The 16,602-nt window shown below is 40.3% G+C and overlaps 1 protein-coding gene across 12 annotated transcripts in view; it reads right to left on the minus strand.

Annotated features, from left to right (window-relative positions):
- Positions 1 to 16,602, minus strand: part of ARHGEF6 (Rac/Cdc42 guanine nucleotide exchange factor 6) — a 120,077-nt gene that overhangs the window by 83,965 nt on the left and 19,510 nt on the right. For 8 of the 12 annotated variants that reach the window (XM_015444052.4, XM_045384101.3, XM_005594706.5 and 5 more), the window contains one exon: positions 1,965 to 2,049. In XM_015444052.4, the coding sequence (XP_015299538.2) occupies positions 1,965 to 2,049 (85 nt within the window). Of the gene's footprint in view, positions 1 to 1,964; positions 2,050 to 2,187; positions 2,275 to 16,602 lie in introns of those variants that run through there. The other 4 variants (XM_074029312.1, XM_065538743.2, XM_074029311.1 and 1 more) reach the window with 2 other exon arrangements.

A 16,602-nucleotide genomic window follows, 5' to 3' on the forward strand; every position in this document is an offset into this window, starting at 1 on the left:
GTGCTCCAGTAGAATGAAAAACAGCGACAGAACCACATTTTCTCTTAACCATTTCCCTACAACTCTTCCCTCCTGAACCAGTTGCAACACTATGCCCTGTTATCCAAGGCAGAACTATATTGGGCACCAAACAGCTGTTTGTGGCTCTTATTACTTTGAAATATTTCAAATTTCTCTCTTTGTTTTTTGGCCCATAACTCAGTGGCTCATTTCTTACTCACACGTAACAATATGTGTGGCATATATAATGTAAAATCTCCCTGATGTGTGTGGGGCAGGGTGGAGAATGAGAGTGAAAGAGAAGGTGTGCTTGGGAAAGATGCAATCTTGATACTAGAATAATTTTTTTTAACAATCAGATTCAAGAGTCTTCTCTTCCTTGAAACCTTGTGAAATTCGACCAGGCCAGAGCTGAGCTGGATGTTTTCAGTTTGTTGAGAGTATACAAAAGAGAGAAGCTGGCTTCTTGACAAATTTAAATAAGGGTTCTTTTCCTCTCCATTTATTTTTAAAAGATATAAACTGCAAAAGTCTAAAGCCCAAACATTCCCTAGGCGACAAGCTCAGTATCCAAGTAATTTCCTTGATGCTGTGGGTTTTAACTTTCACCTCCTTGTATTTTATAAATATCTGTGGCAAGGGAAGAGACTGTAAAACTTGCTAGGAGAGTTTGGCAAAAGAACGTATAATTTGTGTGGCATAATGTTAGAATTACACGATCCTCCCTGACTAGAACTGGATAGTTGTCATGTGTGTTAAATATAGTTACTTGAATTAGCTGTACTTTCAGCTATACGCCATGCAATAGCTCAAAAGCATTTTTTTTTTCCAAATAGCAAAAGAACAACTTTGGAGAAGTATTTTTACATGTATTGCTATTATATACAGCTCTTTGGACTAAAACTATAATTACTCGATAGCTTCCTAGATGCTCTAACCTATTTGGCACTTGATTATATTGTCTGTTCTTGTCCTCTAATTGTTTCACATGGGTAAGTTGAGTCTCCTTAAATAGACAGTAATTTTCTCAAAGGCAGGGACCATAGCTTTGACATTTTTTGTAGCACCTGGTGATGCTGGCTACACAGCCTCTTGACTCTCCAACAGTTTAAGCAGCAAGCCTCGTGCTTGGGCATAAGGGCTCGGTAGTCAGTTAGATGTGGGTCTGAATCCCAACTCAGTCACTAACTTTCTAGTTGGGCAACTGTTGGCCTGACTTTCCTTATCTGTAATATGGACCTAATAATAATAATACCTGCCCCCAGTGTTGTTTCAAGGATTGAATGAGATCACCTGTGGCTCTTCTGACAGCCTAGATCCAGGGCAAGAGCTCAAAGCATTTTAAGTATGATTATTACTATCCAGCTGTTGGTTAAATATTATACCAGGGAAGCAGTGAAGTAACATTCTACATGTATCATCATTTTCTTCACATTTACTAGCGTTTATATTTAATACCTCTAGTGTGGTAGGTGTTAAACATTTAAATAAAATATATTATTTTCACTCCCTATGAACCCAAGATTTCATTTTTGGTGCAAGGCTACTGAAGGGTTCCTTTACATGGACAAAGGCATACAGAAAACAATGAGAAAAATATGTCTCTAGTGGGGAAAGGGAAGTGACGGCTGTATTTTGTAAACTCTATGAAAAAGGGAACTGGTCTTTCCTTTTTCTTTTCTATTTTTTTATACTCAGTTGGCTATTCAGAGCTTTGAATGGAATAACTTCTTGGCTCTTATCATTATATTAAGGGCATTAGAATAACATCTATCATAGGTATGTTTTAAATCCTAAGCTATGAAAAATTCAAGCATTTGACATTTGTTGGGGTGTATTTGGGGGAGCAGGGGGAAAATTTGCATCAAGAGAACAATCCTGGCCAGAGTTGGCTCCTAGGGTAATCACAAACACATGGATTCAAAAACGTCACCCAGAACACATAAATCACAAGCCCAGCTTACCTTCTGTTGCTTTGTTGACAGCTAAGAGAGTACTCAGAACCTTGGAGAAATTGACCCCTGAATAAAGGTCATCAGGATCAAATACCTATGAGAAAGGAAAATTGAAACCGTAAGACACTACAAGTATTCAACTCAACAAACAAAACTATCAAAAGGCCACTTCCTCCAGCTCTCCGGAAAAAAAAAAAAAAAAAAAAAAAAGTGCAAAAGCCAAGACACAAACCTCCGTATACCTTTGGGAGAAATGAGAGCAGCAGCTGAGCTGCCTAATGACATGTGGCAGGCCATCAGTGAGTCAGAGCAAAGCAGTAATGGGAAATGAGAGCCAAGCTGAGAAGGCAGCGCCCACCAGGAAATGAACAGCGCATACTCAGACCCACTCTTCTGACCTGAATGTATCAATAGTTTCAGCCCAGTTACAGGAAGCTCATATGCATGGGTTACAATTAATGTCCATCACCTACAGAATGTCCTGGACAGTCCACAAATAAGGAGGTGGAGCCTTTTTGACATGCTTGCATCTGTACAGTTTATTAGCTGTGCCTAGTTGAGTCATTGTCAGAAGTGCCTTTTTCTCTGCTCTCCTTCCTCCCCACTGCCACCCGCTGCATCCCAACTGCCTAGGATCCCAATTCCATGTTGCCCAAACTTTCTGCCCAGGTCTGCCCTTCGCTCCCAGCTTCAGTTCCCAGTTTCTGCTGCTTGACCTTGCCCCTCTCAGCTCATCATGAATTCGAGTATTTGCCTGCCTGGGCCTATGGGCTCTTCCTGGCTTTAGATGACTTTTCCAAATATGACCTCTAGCCTGTGTGATACTACTCAACTCTTGGCAAAAAACACATTAAGTAAATACATTTCACTTTACCAGTCAACTGTCAATCTGATACGCTATTGTCCCCAGTGAAGATATCAATCAGATGTTGTTGTTTACAATGCAATTTAACTGTTACCTTTGAAATGTAGTCAGTGTGTTAAAATATATTGAATCCCAAATACGTATATTTGAAATTAGAAGTGTTCTCATGCACAGGTACAATCTATTAATGTACCAGCCAACAATGTAAATATGTATATCTGTAGGTAACCAGATGCCCACTTTCTGGATGGAAATGCCCCTTCTAAAAACATTTTGTTCCCGGATGTCTAGGAGTCTCCTAAAGAAAACAGATTGCATCATTTTTTCCCCAAATGTGGTGACGGAAATAAAATGTACCTTTTCATATGGGACATGATTGGTAATGGGCATAGGATTTTGAAGGGTCTGTCTTCCCATTAGGTAGAGGCATTTGTTCCATTTTTAATCTGCATATTTTCTGGGAACCAGATCAAGACAAATTTCTATCTTTTTTGTACATGTTCTTGAAAACCTATAATCTGTTTTTAGAATGAAAATATGTAATATCAATTTTTTCACGTTTTGGGGGGTCAATAAAGATACATGCAAATGCAAACCTACACCAGTCTGCCTATTCTAGGATTCACCGCTTTATTCATTTAATCAATGAATGTTTTGCATTCAAACTTAAAATGACCAAAAAGCCCAGTTGCATCTAAAAATGAGACATTAATATATTTCTGATAAAAGAGTAATACTAATATTACTAAAGAGTTAAACAACAACACAATCCAAATATATTTCTGAATGCTACAACATAAAATTCAAAGTTTTCCAGAAATACATTGACAAGAGTTCTGTTTTAGTTTGTCAAAGCCTGGGTGAACAAGAGGCAACAGACTAGAGAGAGTGTCTAGTATCTCAGGGGATTTCAGACTTATTGAATCTCCCTTAGAACTGATCAACTGGGAAAATGTTAATGACATGTATGCCAAAATAGTAGCAAAGGAAAAAATTCACTTGTTTTTAGCCCACCGGTCCTAATGGGAGTGTGCATGTGTGTGTCCATGTGGATACATGTTTTGGGTGGGTGTGGTAGAGATGAGTAGATCTAAAATAACAAGCAAAAGTTAAATATTAGCAGAATAAGGCATGAGAGCAAAAGTTGTGATAAAAAAAACCTCTCCCTCTGGTTTTAGTTGTTCCTTATCCAGGGTTATTAAATGCTATACATGGCAACACTGGTATTATTCATTTGTACTGGTACTTGACTGATTTTGAAAATAAATAAACTGATCAGAAAATGAAATGTGCATCAACAAGAGTCACTGCATCTGCCTGAGGGAAGCTTCCTGAACTGTACCCGGTTCTCTTTTGAGAAAACCCCAATATACTCAAGTTTATCCATGGATACTGTTCTTCTTGCTGCAAGCCTATTCTGAGGCACTAGAAACTACACAGGAAGGAGTTGGAAGAAGCCTCTGGGAACTGCTAGAGAAAGCAACGCCTAAGCATTATTATTTCAGAGTAACTGGAGAATCAGATACAACCACAAACACCCTCCACCACACTATACCCTTCTGAGTCCCAAATTGAACGATATTGAAAATTCCACCCTAGATCTTTCTTCCATGCACTTCAGAGAGCTCCCCTATGAAAATGGAAATATTATCTGGAGGGATCACATTTTCAGCCACTATCAGTCATTTATGTCTTAGTGGAAATGAGAAGTGTGAGACCAAGTTTAGAGATGATGATGTGGAGAAAGACTAAGGGCTCTGGTCCCCAAATAAGGAGAAAGCAAAGGAGAATTCCCCAGTGTAGAGAGGGTGTGAGAAGAACAGGGAAAGGTAGATTACAGTACCCACTCATTTATACATTCAAAATAGAGAACCAATTCCCCTTTCTGCCTGCAAAGCACTGGAATCTGTTAAAAAGCTAATGTAAATTTGCACATTTATGCTGTATGTAATTTTCGTAAGTCATTTTCAATGAAATTTTAAAGTCAAAGTCAAATCATGGCAAAGTCATGATGATACTCATCTTCTAGTACCCTGTGCAAGCCTCACTAGTCTGTTCAGTGTCTCTGGCTTGTGACTGAGTCCCATATTAGCTGAACTTTCTTTATACCTATTTTGGTGCACAAAAAGCCAGTTAGTTCCAGTTGGATCCGTGAAGGCCAGATGAACAGCAGGATTCCCTCCCTCCATTCATCTTACCACTACTGTGACTCAGACAAGAAAAAAGTACTACTTCTTAGACTACTGCTAGGTGGTGTCAAGGTATCATTCCTGCAATCAGATGATGCAAGGTTCAAATCTAACAACAATAAAAACATTTACTCTAACCAATAGGACAGACAGGGATTAAACTTTATTAAAGATATTTTAAGTATTTACATATAGCCAACCGAAGTTGCATTCCTACATCAGCAGATGAAATCAAACATTTATTTATTTTTATTTTTTTTTTTATTTGTGTGTGTGTGTGTGCGGCAGAGTCTCGCTCTATCCCCCAGGCTGGAGTGCGGTGGCGCGATCTCGACTCACTGCAACCTCTGCCTCCCAGGTTCAAGCAATTCTCCTGCCTCAGCCTCCCGAGTAGCTGGGATTACAGGGATCTGCCACCATGCCCAGCTAATTTTTGTTTGTTTTTGTTTGTATTTTTATTAGAAACGGTGTTTCACCATGTTGACCAGGCTGGTCTCGAACCCCTGACCTCAAGTGATCCGCCCACCTCGGCCTCCTAAAGTGCTGGGATTACAGGCGTGAGCCACTGCACCCAGCCCAGACATTTAATTTTTAAATGTTTCCTCACAGCTTTTTATTCTAGATATCCACAATGACAGCAAAACCTATTTGCAAACCACTAAACACCAGGTGTTAATTGCGAATTATTGGGGATCTGCCAATGTAAACTGCAAGAAGTTAATATTTCTATAGCATTACAAATAGAACCTTTTGGAGTAGTTCTTAGTTTCAACATGTATGCTATTTTATGACACTTTCCCTAAACTTAGAAAAGCCAGAAAGCATATGAGAAGAAACTTTCCCAGCTCCCTGTTCCATTCCCTCACTTATCGTATAGCTACTGTTCACTGATTTACTGAGCTCCTGCTATATTCCTGGCACCACGCTTGGACATCACATACATACTGCTATGGTCTGAATGTTTGTGCCCTTCCCAAATTCATATGTTGAAACCTAATCACCAGTATAATGGTATTTGGAAGTGGGGGCATTTAGAGGTAATCAGATCACGAAGGCATAGCTCTCATGAATGGGACTGTTGACTTTATCCAAGAGGTCCCCAGAGAGCTACCTTGTCCCTTCCACCATGTAAGGAAATAGAGAGAAGGTACTATCTACGAATAGGGAAGCAGGCCCTCGCCAGGATACCAAATATGCCTTGATCTTGGATTTCTGGCCTCCAGAACTATAAGAAATATCCTTCTGTTGTTTATAAGCTACCTGGTTTATGGCATTTTGTTCTGGTGGTCTGAACAGACTAAGATACAAATATATTTTTTTATGTGCATTTGATTCTCCCAGCAAGCCCATGATGTCAGTACAATTATTTTCCCCATTCCATGGATGAGTAAACTAAGACTCAGAGTAGTTAAGTCACAGGGCAAGAAAATGATGGAGCCAATAAAGATACACAAGAAAGTGCTCTGAGGGGCATTGTAGTCCTCCATGCACGCCTTATGTTTCCATGAGACATAGAGAAAAAATGAAAAAGCAATCCATGAGTCTGTATACAAAAAGAAATCCTTTGCTTCTGTCAATACAAGTAGCATCTGTGTCATCTGCATCGAGTTTGTTATAGCCTCTAAAATGATTAATTCAACTAATCACAGCAAAGAGAAAATCTTCCATATTACAAGACTGTCTCCGCAGGGGCCTTGCTAATTCCTGTGCTGTCCTTCTCATTTCAAGGGTCAGCCTTCACCCAGGAGGCACTTGGCCACATTTGCCAAAAGAGGGGAAAAACTGCACTAAGCTCCTCCTATTTGTTGAACTAGGTCTGCCTCATGAGCCATGGCCCATATTTGTGAGGTCCTGGTCTGGTAGGGGTCCAGCTCGTGATTACAGAACCAAGCTAAAACATCTGGGCCATGTGCAATGACACCTAGCCTCCTGATTTTCTTGACATCATGCTCTAACCACCTGAGTTAACCAGTCACAGCCGTCTAGCCACATCTTGGTTAAGAAAAGAAGGCATACCCTATCCTGGTTCAGAACTGGTCATCCTTAACATCATGTGGTTTCAGTAACACCCAATCAACTTCTATTTAAAGGTAATTTAAGGTTGGGGGTGATTATAATAGGTTCCATTACTCAAGAGTTAAAAGTCTAATCAACTGAAAAGCAAGTAATTCATTGGGACCACAAGGACATATAGCTTATACTTCAAGCCTGTTGTTTAAAAAAGATTCCAAATATTTAGGAACATTCCAGCTCTTCCTTGTTCTTATTGCTCTTATTGAACAAAATCTTAAATTAACTTAGCTCATCTTGAATCATATTCTCTAATTCTCACAGCTGAGCACACTGCCTCTGTTAACCCCTCAACTTTGGTGGAAATGTCATTACATAGTGCAACAGAGCAAGCAAATCTGAGCTGCTTAGTCATATTTCACTGGGTGGTACCGCTCCTGGCTCTGTGAACGTGATCTGGGATGTGTGCACATAGCTCCTACTAAAAGCAGTCACAAAGTCAGCAACAAATAATGCTCTTAGCTCAGAAATTGGATTCATTACCCACTGGTATTCCACTTACTAGAATATAGTGGGTGGCATTTCTACTCTGCCTGGTTTTAAATAGTAGCTGTTCCTATTTGATATGGACCAAACTTAAGGGAGCAAACCCGGCTCTCAACTTTTATTTCCTCCCTTTCTCTCCAAGATCTAATCTGTGCCTGTAGCTGAAACAACATACAGTGTTGTGGAAAGAGCACTGATGTGAGAGTCAGAAGACTGTGACTCCAATCTCAGCTTTGTCACTATTGAGCAGTCGTGAGGACCTTAGGAAAGCAACACTACCTTTATGAGGCTCCATTTCCCATCTGGAAAGTGTCTTTGAGCAAAGGAGCTCAGCGAGAGGTCTTGTGGTCCATCGTCTAAATAGGAGCTCTTAAAGGCAGCATCTTGGCTGGGTCCCCAAAGCCCAGAATCTGGTCTTCAGTTCTCAAGTCTCTTGAGAATGGACTCACACAAGCCAAGCTCACAAAAGGCCAATGAATAAACCAAAAGGCCAATTTCTTAATTTTTACTAAAAATAAATGAAGCACTAAGGAGACTAAATACTCCCATTTTGTGGCCAGAGCACTCTCTCCCAATAGAGAAATCTCTCTGGTGAGCTAAATTATAATCAGAACTGTGTTGAGTACTACAGAATCAGAGCAAAGAGAGTCTGGGGTATTGCAGCCTAACATGATTATAACCTGTTTACAAGCTGATTTTCAAAATGTCATTTTTAAATGGCCTATTTATAAATTCTGGCTTTATCTTGCTGCCACTGCATCATGGCATTTGGACTGTGATCATGGACAGCTTTAACTCTCTATGTTTTCTTTTTGGTTCTGTGGATTCCTATAAAGTCACTTTACATAACTAATACGGACTCCTAGATTATTCGAACCTCATGGAATCCAGAGCCAGGAAGTTCAGCTCCATGGAGCTCCTATGACAGAAGCCAAGATCTGAGCTTGCTCCCTCACTCTTCGTTAAAAGTCACCAATCTCATTCCTGATGGCTACCTCAGCATCACCATAGGACTCTCATTCTTCCTTGTTAGCACTCCTATAGGGGAGAACCCCTTTCTCTATAACAGAGATTTATCTTTAGTTGAGTAATAACTGTTCAGGTAAGAGGGGAATTAATGAGGAACAATATAGGCATCTTAGTGGGGCCAGTCACAGGATTAAATAAAGGGAGAGCAAAAGAGAACAACTGATGGCTGGGCACACTGGCTCACACCTGTAATCCCAGCACCTTGGGAGGCCGAGGTAGGTGGATCACTTGAGTCCAGGAGTTCAAGACCAGCCTGGCCAGCATAGTGAAACCCGTCTCTTCTAAAAATACAAAAATTAGCCAAGCATGGTGGCAGGCACCTGTAATCCCAGCTACTCGGGAGGCTGACGTAGAAGAATGGCTTGAACCTGGGAGGCGGAGGTTGCAGTGAGCTGAGATTGTACCACTGCATTCCAGCCTGCGCAACAGAGCAAAACCCCACCCCAAAACAAAAAAAAAAAGAAAAAGAAAGAAAAAGAAGAAAAAGAAAAATCAAAAGAAAGAAAAGAAAAAAGAAGAAGGAACAAATGGTTTTGAATAATCTCATCAAAAAGAGAGTAGGCACGAAGGAAAGGGAAAAATGAAGTATCTCTCGTCAATAGCGCTTGCCAAGCCAAGGACAGGAAGCAGGAGGCCTAGACTCAGCTGCCTCACAGTCAGCCAGCCATTGTGGCTTGGCCGGCTCCTGCCCCTCCTCCTGTGCTCCTGTCACCAGAGCCTTTGCAAAAGCACACTGGTTGCCAGTTTTGCGGGGTGGAGTGGATGGGTGAACCCTCAGCTGCTGGAGCATCTGTGTGCCAGACCTGAGGGTGTCTTCCCCAATGCCCCCACTCCCACCTCTTCAGAAACAGGGACTGACTCCCTAGTGTTCCAAATTGGAATGCGGAACACATTTTCCCAGAAACAGCATCACACCTGCCACTTAGCCTCTGTGAGTTCTATAGTTCAGCCACATTAAGTATTCAACAGGCTGTTGCGGGCCAGCCAGAAAACATAATCACCGTGTAGAGCCTTGTTTCTATGGGAAAATGTTTTCTGTGTCCCTAATAATCACTTAAAAATGAACTTTTGGAAAATAATTTGTTTTTATATTGAAGAGTGGCCAGACATGTGTTCCCAAATCGATGTCCAACATCCTTTATGCTTTTTCCTTGTCCTTTCATATAAAAGATGAACAAATGCCCGAGACATTCAGGGTACTATTTATTTTAGAACTCTTAGTGATGAGAGAATCAAGGTAAATATATGAAGTCTATGAGAATATCCTCAGAAATTTCAGTAGTCAGCAGCTCCTCTCTGCCTGTTTAACAATCCAGGCAGTTAGAGAGGAGCCTCACCTATGGAGAGAGGGCTCCCTTGGTCCCTGCTTTCCTAGCAGCTACTAAGATTTAGGGTGGGAGCCCCAGAGCCTACCAGAATTTACAGCAGAGACTGGTGGTAAATAGCCCCACACAAAGACTAGGGAGAAACAAGGGCCATGAAACAAAAGAGCCACTGCTAGTCATTTTCAGCAGTAGCCCTTCCAGTAGTATCACCTGTTGCTATCCATAATGTCCTCACTGACCTACCTTCATGTTTCTTTTTTTCCAAACAGCTACAGCTTTACAGTCTGTAGAGATATTGTAAATTTAAGCTCTCAGTGGTCTATCAGCCCAGTATTCTTTATTCATTATGCAGGTGTTGAGATTATTCCTGAATTTCCTATTAAAAGGTAGGCTCTTTGAAGTCCACATTCCCCCACAGCCCTGGCCCCAGTATTCAACATATACAAAATACTTGATAAATAACCATTCATTGGTTGATTGACAGGATGCTCTGTCAGAGAGACTTAAAGGTAAATTATGCCTAAACACAAGCCCTATGATTTCAATTTTTTTTTCACTTCTGGATCCTCAGTGTCTAGAAGAGTGCCTGTCACATAGTAGGCACTCAACAGATATTTGATTAATTAATGAGAGTTTAGATGTTCTCATCAATAGATAATTAGTCATACTTGAAGAAAAAGCATTGCAGAAAGTATAATAAACTCAGAAACAGATATCACTTAGAGAAGAAAAAAAAAATCTCCACGCAATTTTCCAGGAAACATGTAACATCTAAAATTAGATGTACCTGTACTCATCAGCAACATGAAGCTGTGTGACCGTGAGGTGACCAAAGGTGCTTCAAACTCTATGGTTGCTAATTTTTTAAGTTGTGTGCTGAGTGTGGGCAACATCCGCAATTGCTTGCCTGTCCCAGGTAATAGAGGTTCCTCTAAACGTCATCACAAAGCACCACGACCTCATCATTACAGAGAAGAGAAGCTGCAAAGAATTGTGGGATTTTACTGCTTTTTCTGGAATTGGTTATATTTTTAACCATTTTTGTTGTAAAACTGAATAAATGACAAACACTACAAGCCACCCTCCCCTGTTCATGCCCATGCTCTAAAACTAGCTCCAACTCACAGCCAGAGCACAACGGGACATGGCAAAGCAACTTACCAGCAGCAAGAAGGGGTAACGTGTAATTGGAAAGACTACAATTCACATGCCCCAAATCCTCCTAACACCAGCTAAACTTGGAGGAAAGGATGCTGTGCCAAAGTTATTATTATTTTCTCTCTTTACTTAGAGATTACCTTCAGTCATTCATTTGGCAAAGACTTTTGGCTCTTCCCGTTTATATATCTGCGTGATTCACTTTTTCAAAAGTATGTCATTTTCAGAGACACTCATCAATGCCTAACAGACATCAATTAATTAATGAATCCTACTCCAACTTATTCCAAACAGGATTTGCACTTAGGAAACAATCCAAACACTGTTAGGTGGGCATTCAGGAGCTCAGATCTCAGAGACATCAGAAATGGTGCTTTTAGTTAGCATTCATGTCTCTCAAAATACAGCAAAGGCATCCAATAAAAAGCCTAATATAACCCAAGATCAAGTCCACCCTCTTCAGACTAGCATTCAAATTTCTTCTCAAGGCCAGGCGCAGTGGTTCATGTCTGTAGTCCCAGCACTTTGGGAGGCTGAAGTGGGCTAACCACTAGAGGTCAGGAGTTTAAGGCCAGTCTGGCCAACATGGCCGTCTCTACTAAAAATACAAAAATTAACCGGGTGTGGTGGCACATGCCTGTAATCCTAGCTAGTGGAGAGGCTGAGGCAGGACAATCGCTTGAAACTGGGAGGCAGAGGTTGCAGTGAGCCGAGATCGCGCCACTAGCCTTGACAATCTAGCCTGTCACACTCTAGCCTGTCGCACTCCAGCCTGGGTGACAGAGCAAGATGCCATCTCAAAAAATAGTAATAATAAATAAATATAAAATAATTTCTTCTCAAGTATCTCTAAGACAGACCTTAGCAGGCCCACCGTTTCTCACCATCATCTCTTTATATGCTCCAGAATCTTCTTTCTTCACTGTGCCTCTCTCTGACATTTATACTTCTCCTTCAGAAAGTTCCCTCAATCATCTGAATGCTAGCTATCCTTCAGGGCCCATCCCAAATTACTCCCTTCCATGCTGTTTTCCCCAAACACTATGTGTCAGTACACAACAGGCTTCCCTATTTCTGAATTCCTCTTGAATTTAGACTCTAGATTCTAGAACCACTAACTTGAACACCTAACCATACACTGCTAAATGTTGTTAAATTCCACTCTTTCACACATACATGCTGCCTCTGTCCAATAGGTAGGAGCCCACAGTGCCAGGCATGGTGCTCACTTTACAGACATTGAACAAGTTCTTGCTAAGTGTCAGTTTTCTCTCCCAATCTAAAATTCAAACAGGTATTTCTTCCACCAGAAGCATCTGCCCTTTGGGCATGCCTTTCCCAGAAGGAAAGAGAGGAGGAAAAGGCAAATTTTTTTCTAGTAGAATTTGATAAATCAAGGCTCATATATTTTCCACCACCTGGTAAAAATACATTCTTTTTTTTTTTTTTTTTTTTTTTTTTTTGAGATGGAGTCTCGCTCTGTCACCCAGGCTGGAGTGCAGCGGTGCCATCTCAGCTCACTGCAAGCTCCGCCTCCCGGGTTCACACCATTCTCCTGCCTCAGCCTCCTGAGTAGCTGGGACTACAGGCGCCCGCCACCACGCCCAGCTAATTTTTTTGTATTTTTAGTAGAGACGGGGTTTCAGCATGTTAGCCAGGATGGTCTCGATCTCCTGACCTCGTGATCTGCCCGCCTCAGCCTCCCAAAGTGCTGGGATTACAGGCGTGAGCCACTGCACCTGGCCAAAAATAAATTTTTTTTTTGAAGAATATGATTAAAGAATGCTGACAAAGCATTTACCTCACCAAAAAGAAGTGAAGTTACTGCCTGGGATCACTTTGGAGAAAACCACAGTTAGAGAATCCTCACAAGCAGAGCTCACACCTTGAAAGCCCAGTGAAAGCAAGAGAGTTTCAGTAATAGAAGAAATAAGAAGTAGCCTAGAGACTGGAAAGGTAGAAAAAGGCTTCCATATGACATCACAGGAGCTAGTATCTCACACCTTTAATTTTCTTTTTTTTTTAATTTTTAAAAAACTTGAAACAAGTACTCTAGCTTGGCATAAAGTAATGCTATCTTAGGGGAAACCCAGCTTTCTTTCTGTCCTCATTTTTACCCATTAAAGAGTCATTTTTATGAATAAAAGTCAACTCCTGACCATCTACATGTAGACTCTTAAATACACAAGCTGTCTACAATGAAATTTTAAAAGTTCATTGCCATTCAAATACTCATTCATTATCCATTCAGCAAATATTTATTGAACACCTGGTGTCTATGCCAGGCAGTAATACATAAATTTGTTTTAAGATGAGAAATAAAAAGAACACTATATAAAATCTGGCAAATGAAGTCACCCACAGGTATATTAGCCCTAAAACCATTTTCTATTCTGTTGTCTCTACTTGAAGGTGATTTTTTAATCTCAAATCAAGATTTGCCCCAATACACAACACACTCCCAAATACCAGTCCTTCTTCAGAGAATGCAAAGTGGTTATACAAACAGTGTAAATGCTTATTTCCACTATCACAATGTATATTCTCACAAAGAAGTCGTTAAACTTCTTTTGTTAGTGAAAGACTGCAGTCTCCTGATTTGCATACATTTCTCAGAAATTATTAGTACATACCTCTTTTTTGCTGGAGACCTCCACATGAAGAACATACAAATTAGTGTTCAGGCCTGCTTCACAGGCAGGGCTTTTCATAAACGATGTTAAGAGTTTGACACCTTAAAGATGCCTCTTAAGGCCAGCGCGGTGGCTCACACCTGTAATCCCAGCACTTTGGGAGGCCAAGGGGGGCGGATCACTTGAGATCAAGAGTTCGAGACCAGCCTGAGCAACATAGTGAAGCCCCAGCTCTACTAAAAATACAAAAAATTAGCCAGGCATAGTGGCACGTGCCTGTAATCCCAGCTACTCAGGAGACTGAGCCAGGAGACTCACTTGAACTCAAGAGGCGGAGGTTACAGTGAGCCAAAATCGCACCACTGCACTCCAGCCTGGGCAACAGAGCAAGACTCTCTCTCAAAAAAAAAAAAAAAAAAAGCCCCTTAAAATAACGTCCATGCTTCCAAGAAGTAGGGAAACATCTTTGTTATTGTCAAGGTTGAGACAAGTCCTTAATAATAGTTTCACTTGCCACTTTGCAAACTGCTGCATTTTATCTCACCTTAATTTAATTCCTTCTTTTCCCTGTTGCCCTATTCACTCACTCAATTGACATGTCTGATCTCTGGAATAATATTCAAGTCCCCAAGAAAGTATCAACCTTGGATTTTACCAGATTTGCCTAAGTAGAACTTAATTAGGAAGGTAAATCTTCTGCCAGAAGTCCAACAGAAATGATATGTGACTACATGCTGTTTTGGATGATCCACTCTAAGCCCATACATCTCTTTGTGTGATAAGGCCCAGTTTGCCAGGGTATGACAAAGCCTGGAGCTAATCGGACAGATGTCTAGTGTCATAGGTCTTTCTTCCAGCTGACAGCAGAGGAAGTGCCATTGCCCATGCTGAAATGCAGATACAGAGTAGCTTCTGGACTAAGTGGACATACACTACCTCCTCTAAAAAGCTGGTAAAGTGAGGGCCCTAAGAAACTGGCAAGTGCCTTCACACTTCCTCATTTGCAATTCAAAGACCCGACCCTGCATTTCCTCTTGGTACTAACCCCAGATGTCATCACCAATCTCTCTGCATACCTTGTGCTGTGCTGGCAACATCCCATCACCTCTCAGACTGATCCTTGAGGGCCACCTCAATGATAACTCTAAGACCAAGTTAGAATGGGACTGGAGTAGGGGATAGCTGGCCAAGATTATGTGGTTTGAATAAAGAGGTGTATTGTGTTTTGTTGTCCCCAGAAACAGCCTGGATTACAGTCAACATTAAAACCAAATTAGAGTGAGTTAGATTTAAAACAAGATAATTTACATCTCCAGTCAGGAAGAGTCTAATAATTAATCAAATTTTCTAACAAAATGCATTCCTTTTGGTATATATTTGGTACATTCACTCCAATTCAGAAACAATGCCTTTCTTTTTTAGATATTACATACTGTGTTTTTTAAATAGAAGCCATTGATTTTTATTTTCCCCCTCAACTACGCCCAATTCATCAGGTTTATTGCTTATTTCCTGAAGGCAAGAGGGGGAGGTTTTTGGCAATCATCACCAAAAATAAAAGACCATTCACTGCATTGTTTAACTTAACTTAAACGATCATCTTGCTTTGGGGTGGATTTTTAAATTTCAAGCTATTTTAATTTTAAAATAAATATGTCTGTTTTAAAAGACAAAAATTAAACTAGTTCATCCAGGTAAACATGAGCAACTGAAAATAGTCTTTTCTCACATTCTTCTAGTTTATGCATAGACTAGAAAAGAATGAAAAGATCTGATTTTTCAATACCCAGAGGAATCCATCCAAACTGTTTCTATTATTAGAACACAAAATGGTAGCTCAAGAAGTTACTGTGGTTAACAACTGAATAATTCATAGTCTCTGAAGAATTCAGTTGCTTTGTCTTCTCCAGTTCCTCTTTACAACTGAATCCCCAAATATATTTCTAGTCCTGAGCTGTTATAAAGGAAACCATACACAAATTGTTTTCAGCAGTTAAAAATTGACCATGCTAAGCACTGAGAGCAACAGCAAGTCAATAAGCTAGGGAAAGAACAAGAACTCTTACAAGCAGTTCCTAAAACTCTTCAGAATGCATGTATATTGTCTGAAACTGTAGTTTAAAATTCCAATCTCTGTTCCATGGGTATCACTGGGCTGCAATATCACAGAAATTTAAACTGTCTTTATGTAGCCTTCCAAATAAAATATAAAAACCAATTAAATATAATATCCAAATTATTTTAAACACATTTCAACATGCTGTAATCTAAATTTGAATTATTTCTATGATGAAAACACAGAGACTTTTAAACTCAGAGACAAAAGCACTTTAATAGTGAGTGAAAGATGCTAATAACGTTGAAGGATTAATTTCTGCTGTTAAGCATGGAGAACAGAGGCCAAGTCTGACATCACTATTCATCTAAGAAGCCCGGAAATATTCAACTTTGTTTTGCCTTCTAGAGATGTGTTAAGTATTAGAAAATATTTGAGGATTTTACCTTTGACTTTATTTTTAAAAACGTTTTCCCAAAAACAAGTCGTCTCTGCCGAATAGAGCATAGAACTGAGAGACAAGATGGCTGGATTTTGTTTTTCCTATTTCAACTTTTAGCCCTGTCTAAATCCCAAATGTAACTAGTAAAACCTCAGAACTCTTGGAAAGCCCACAGTTTACCCTTCCAATTTTTTTTTTTTTTTTTTTTTTGAGATAGAGTTTCGCTCTTTTCGCCCAGGCTGGAGTGCAATGGTACAATCTCAGCTCACTGCAACCTCTGCCTCCTGGGTTCAAGCGATTCTCCCACCTCAGCCTCCTGAGTAGATGGGATTACAGGCACTTGCCATCATGCTCAGCTAATTTTGGTATTTTTGTGGAGATGGGGTTTCACCAT

The sequence above is a fragment of the Macaca fascicularis genome, chromosome X (genome assembly GCF_037993035.2).
Source record: "Macaca fascicularis isolate 582-1 chromosome X, T2T-MFA8v1.1".
NCBI lineage: Eukaryota > Metazoa > Chordata > Mammalia > Primates > Cercopithecidae > Macaca > Macaca fascicularis.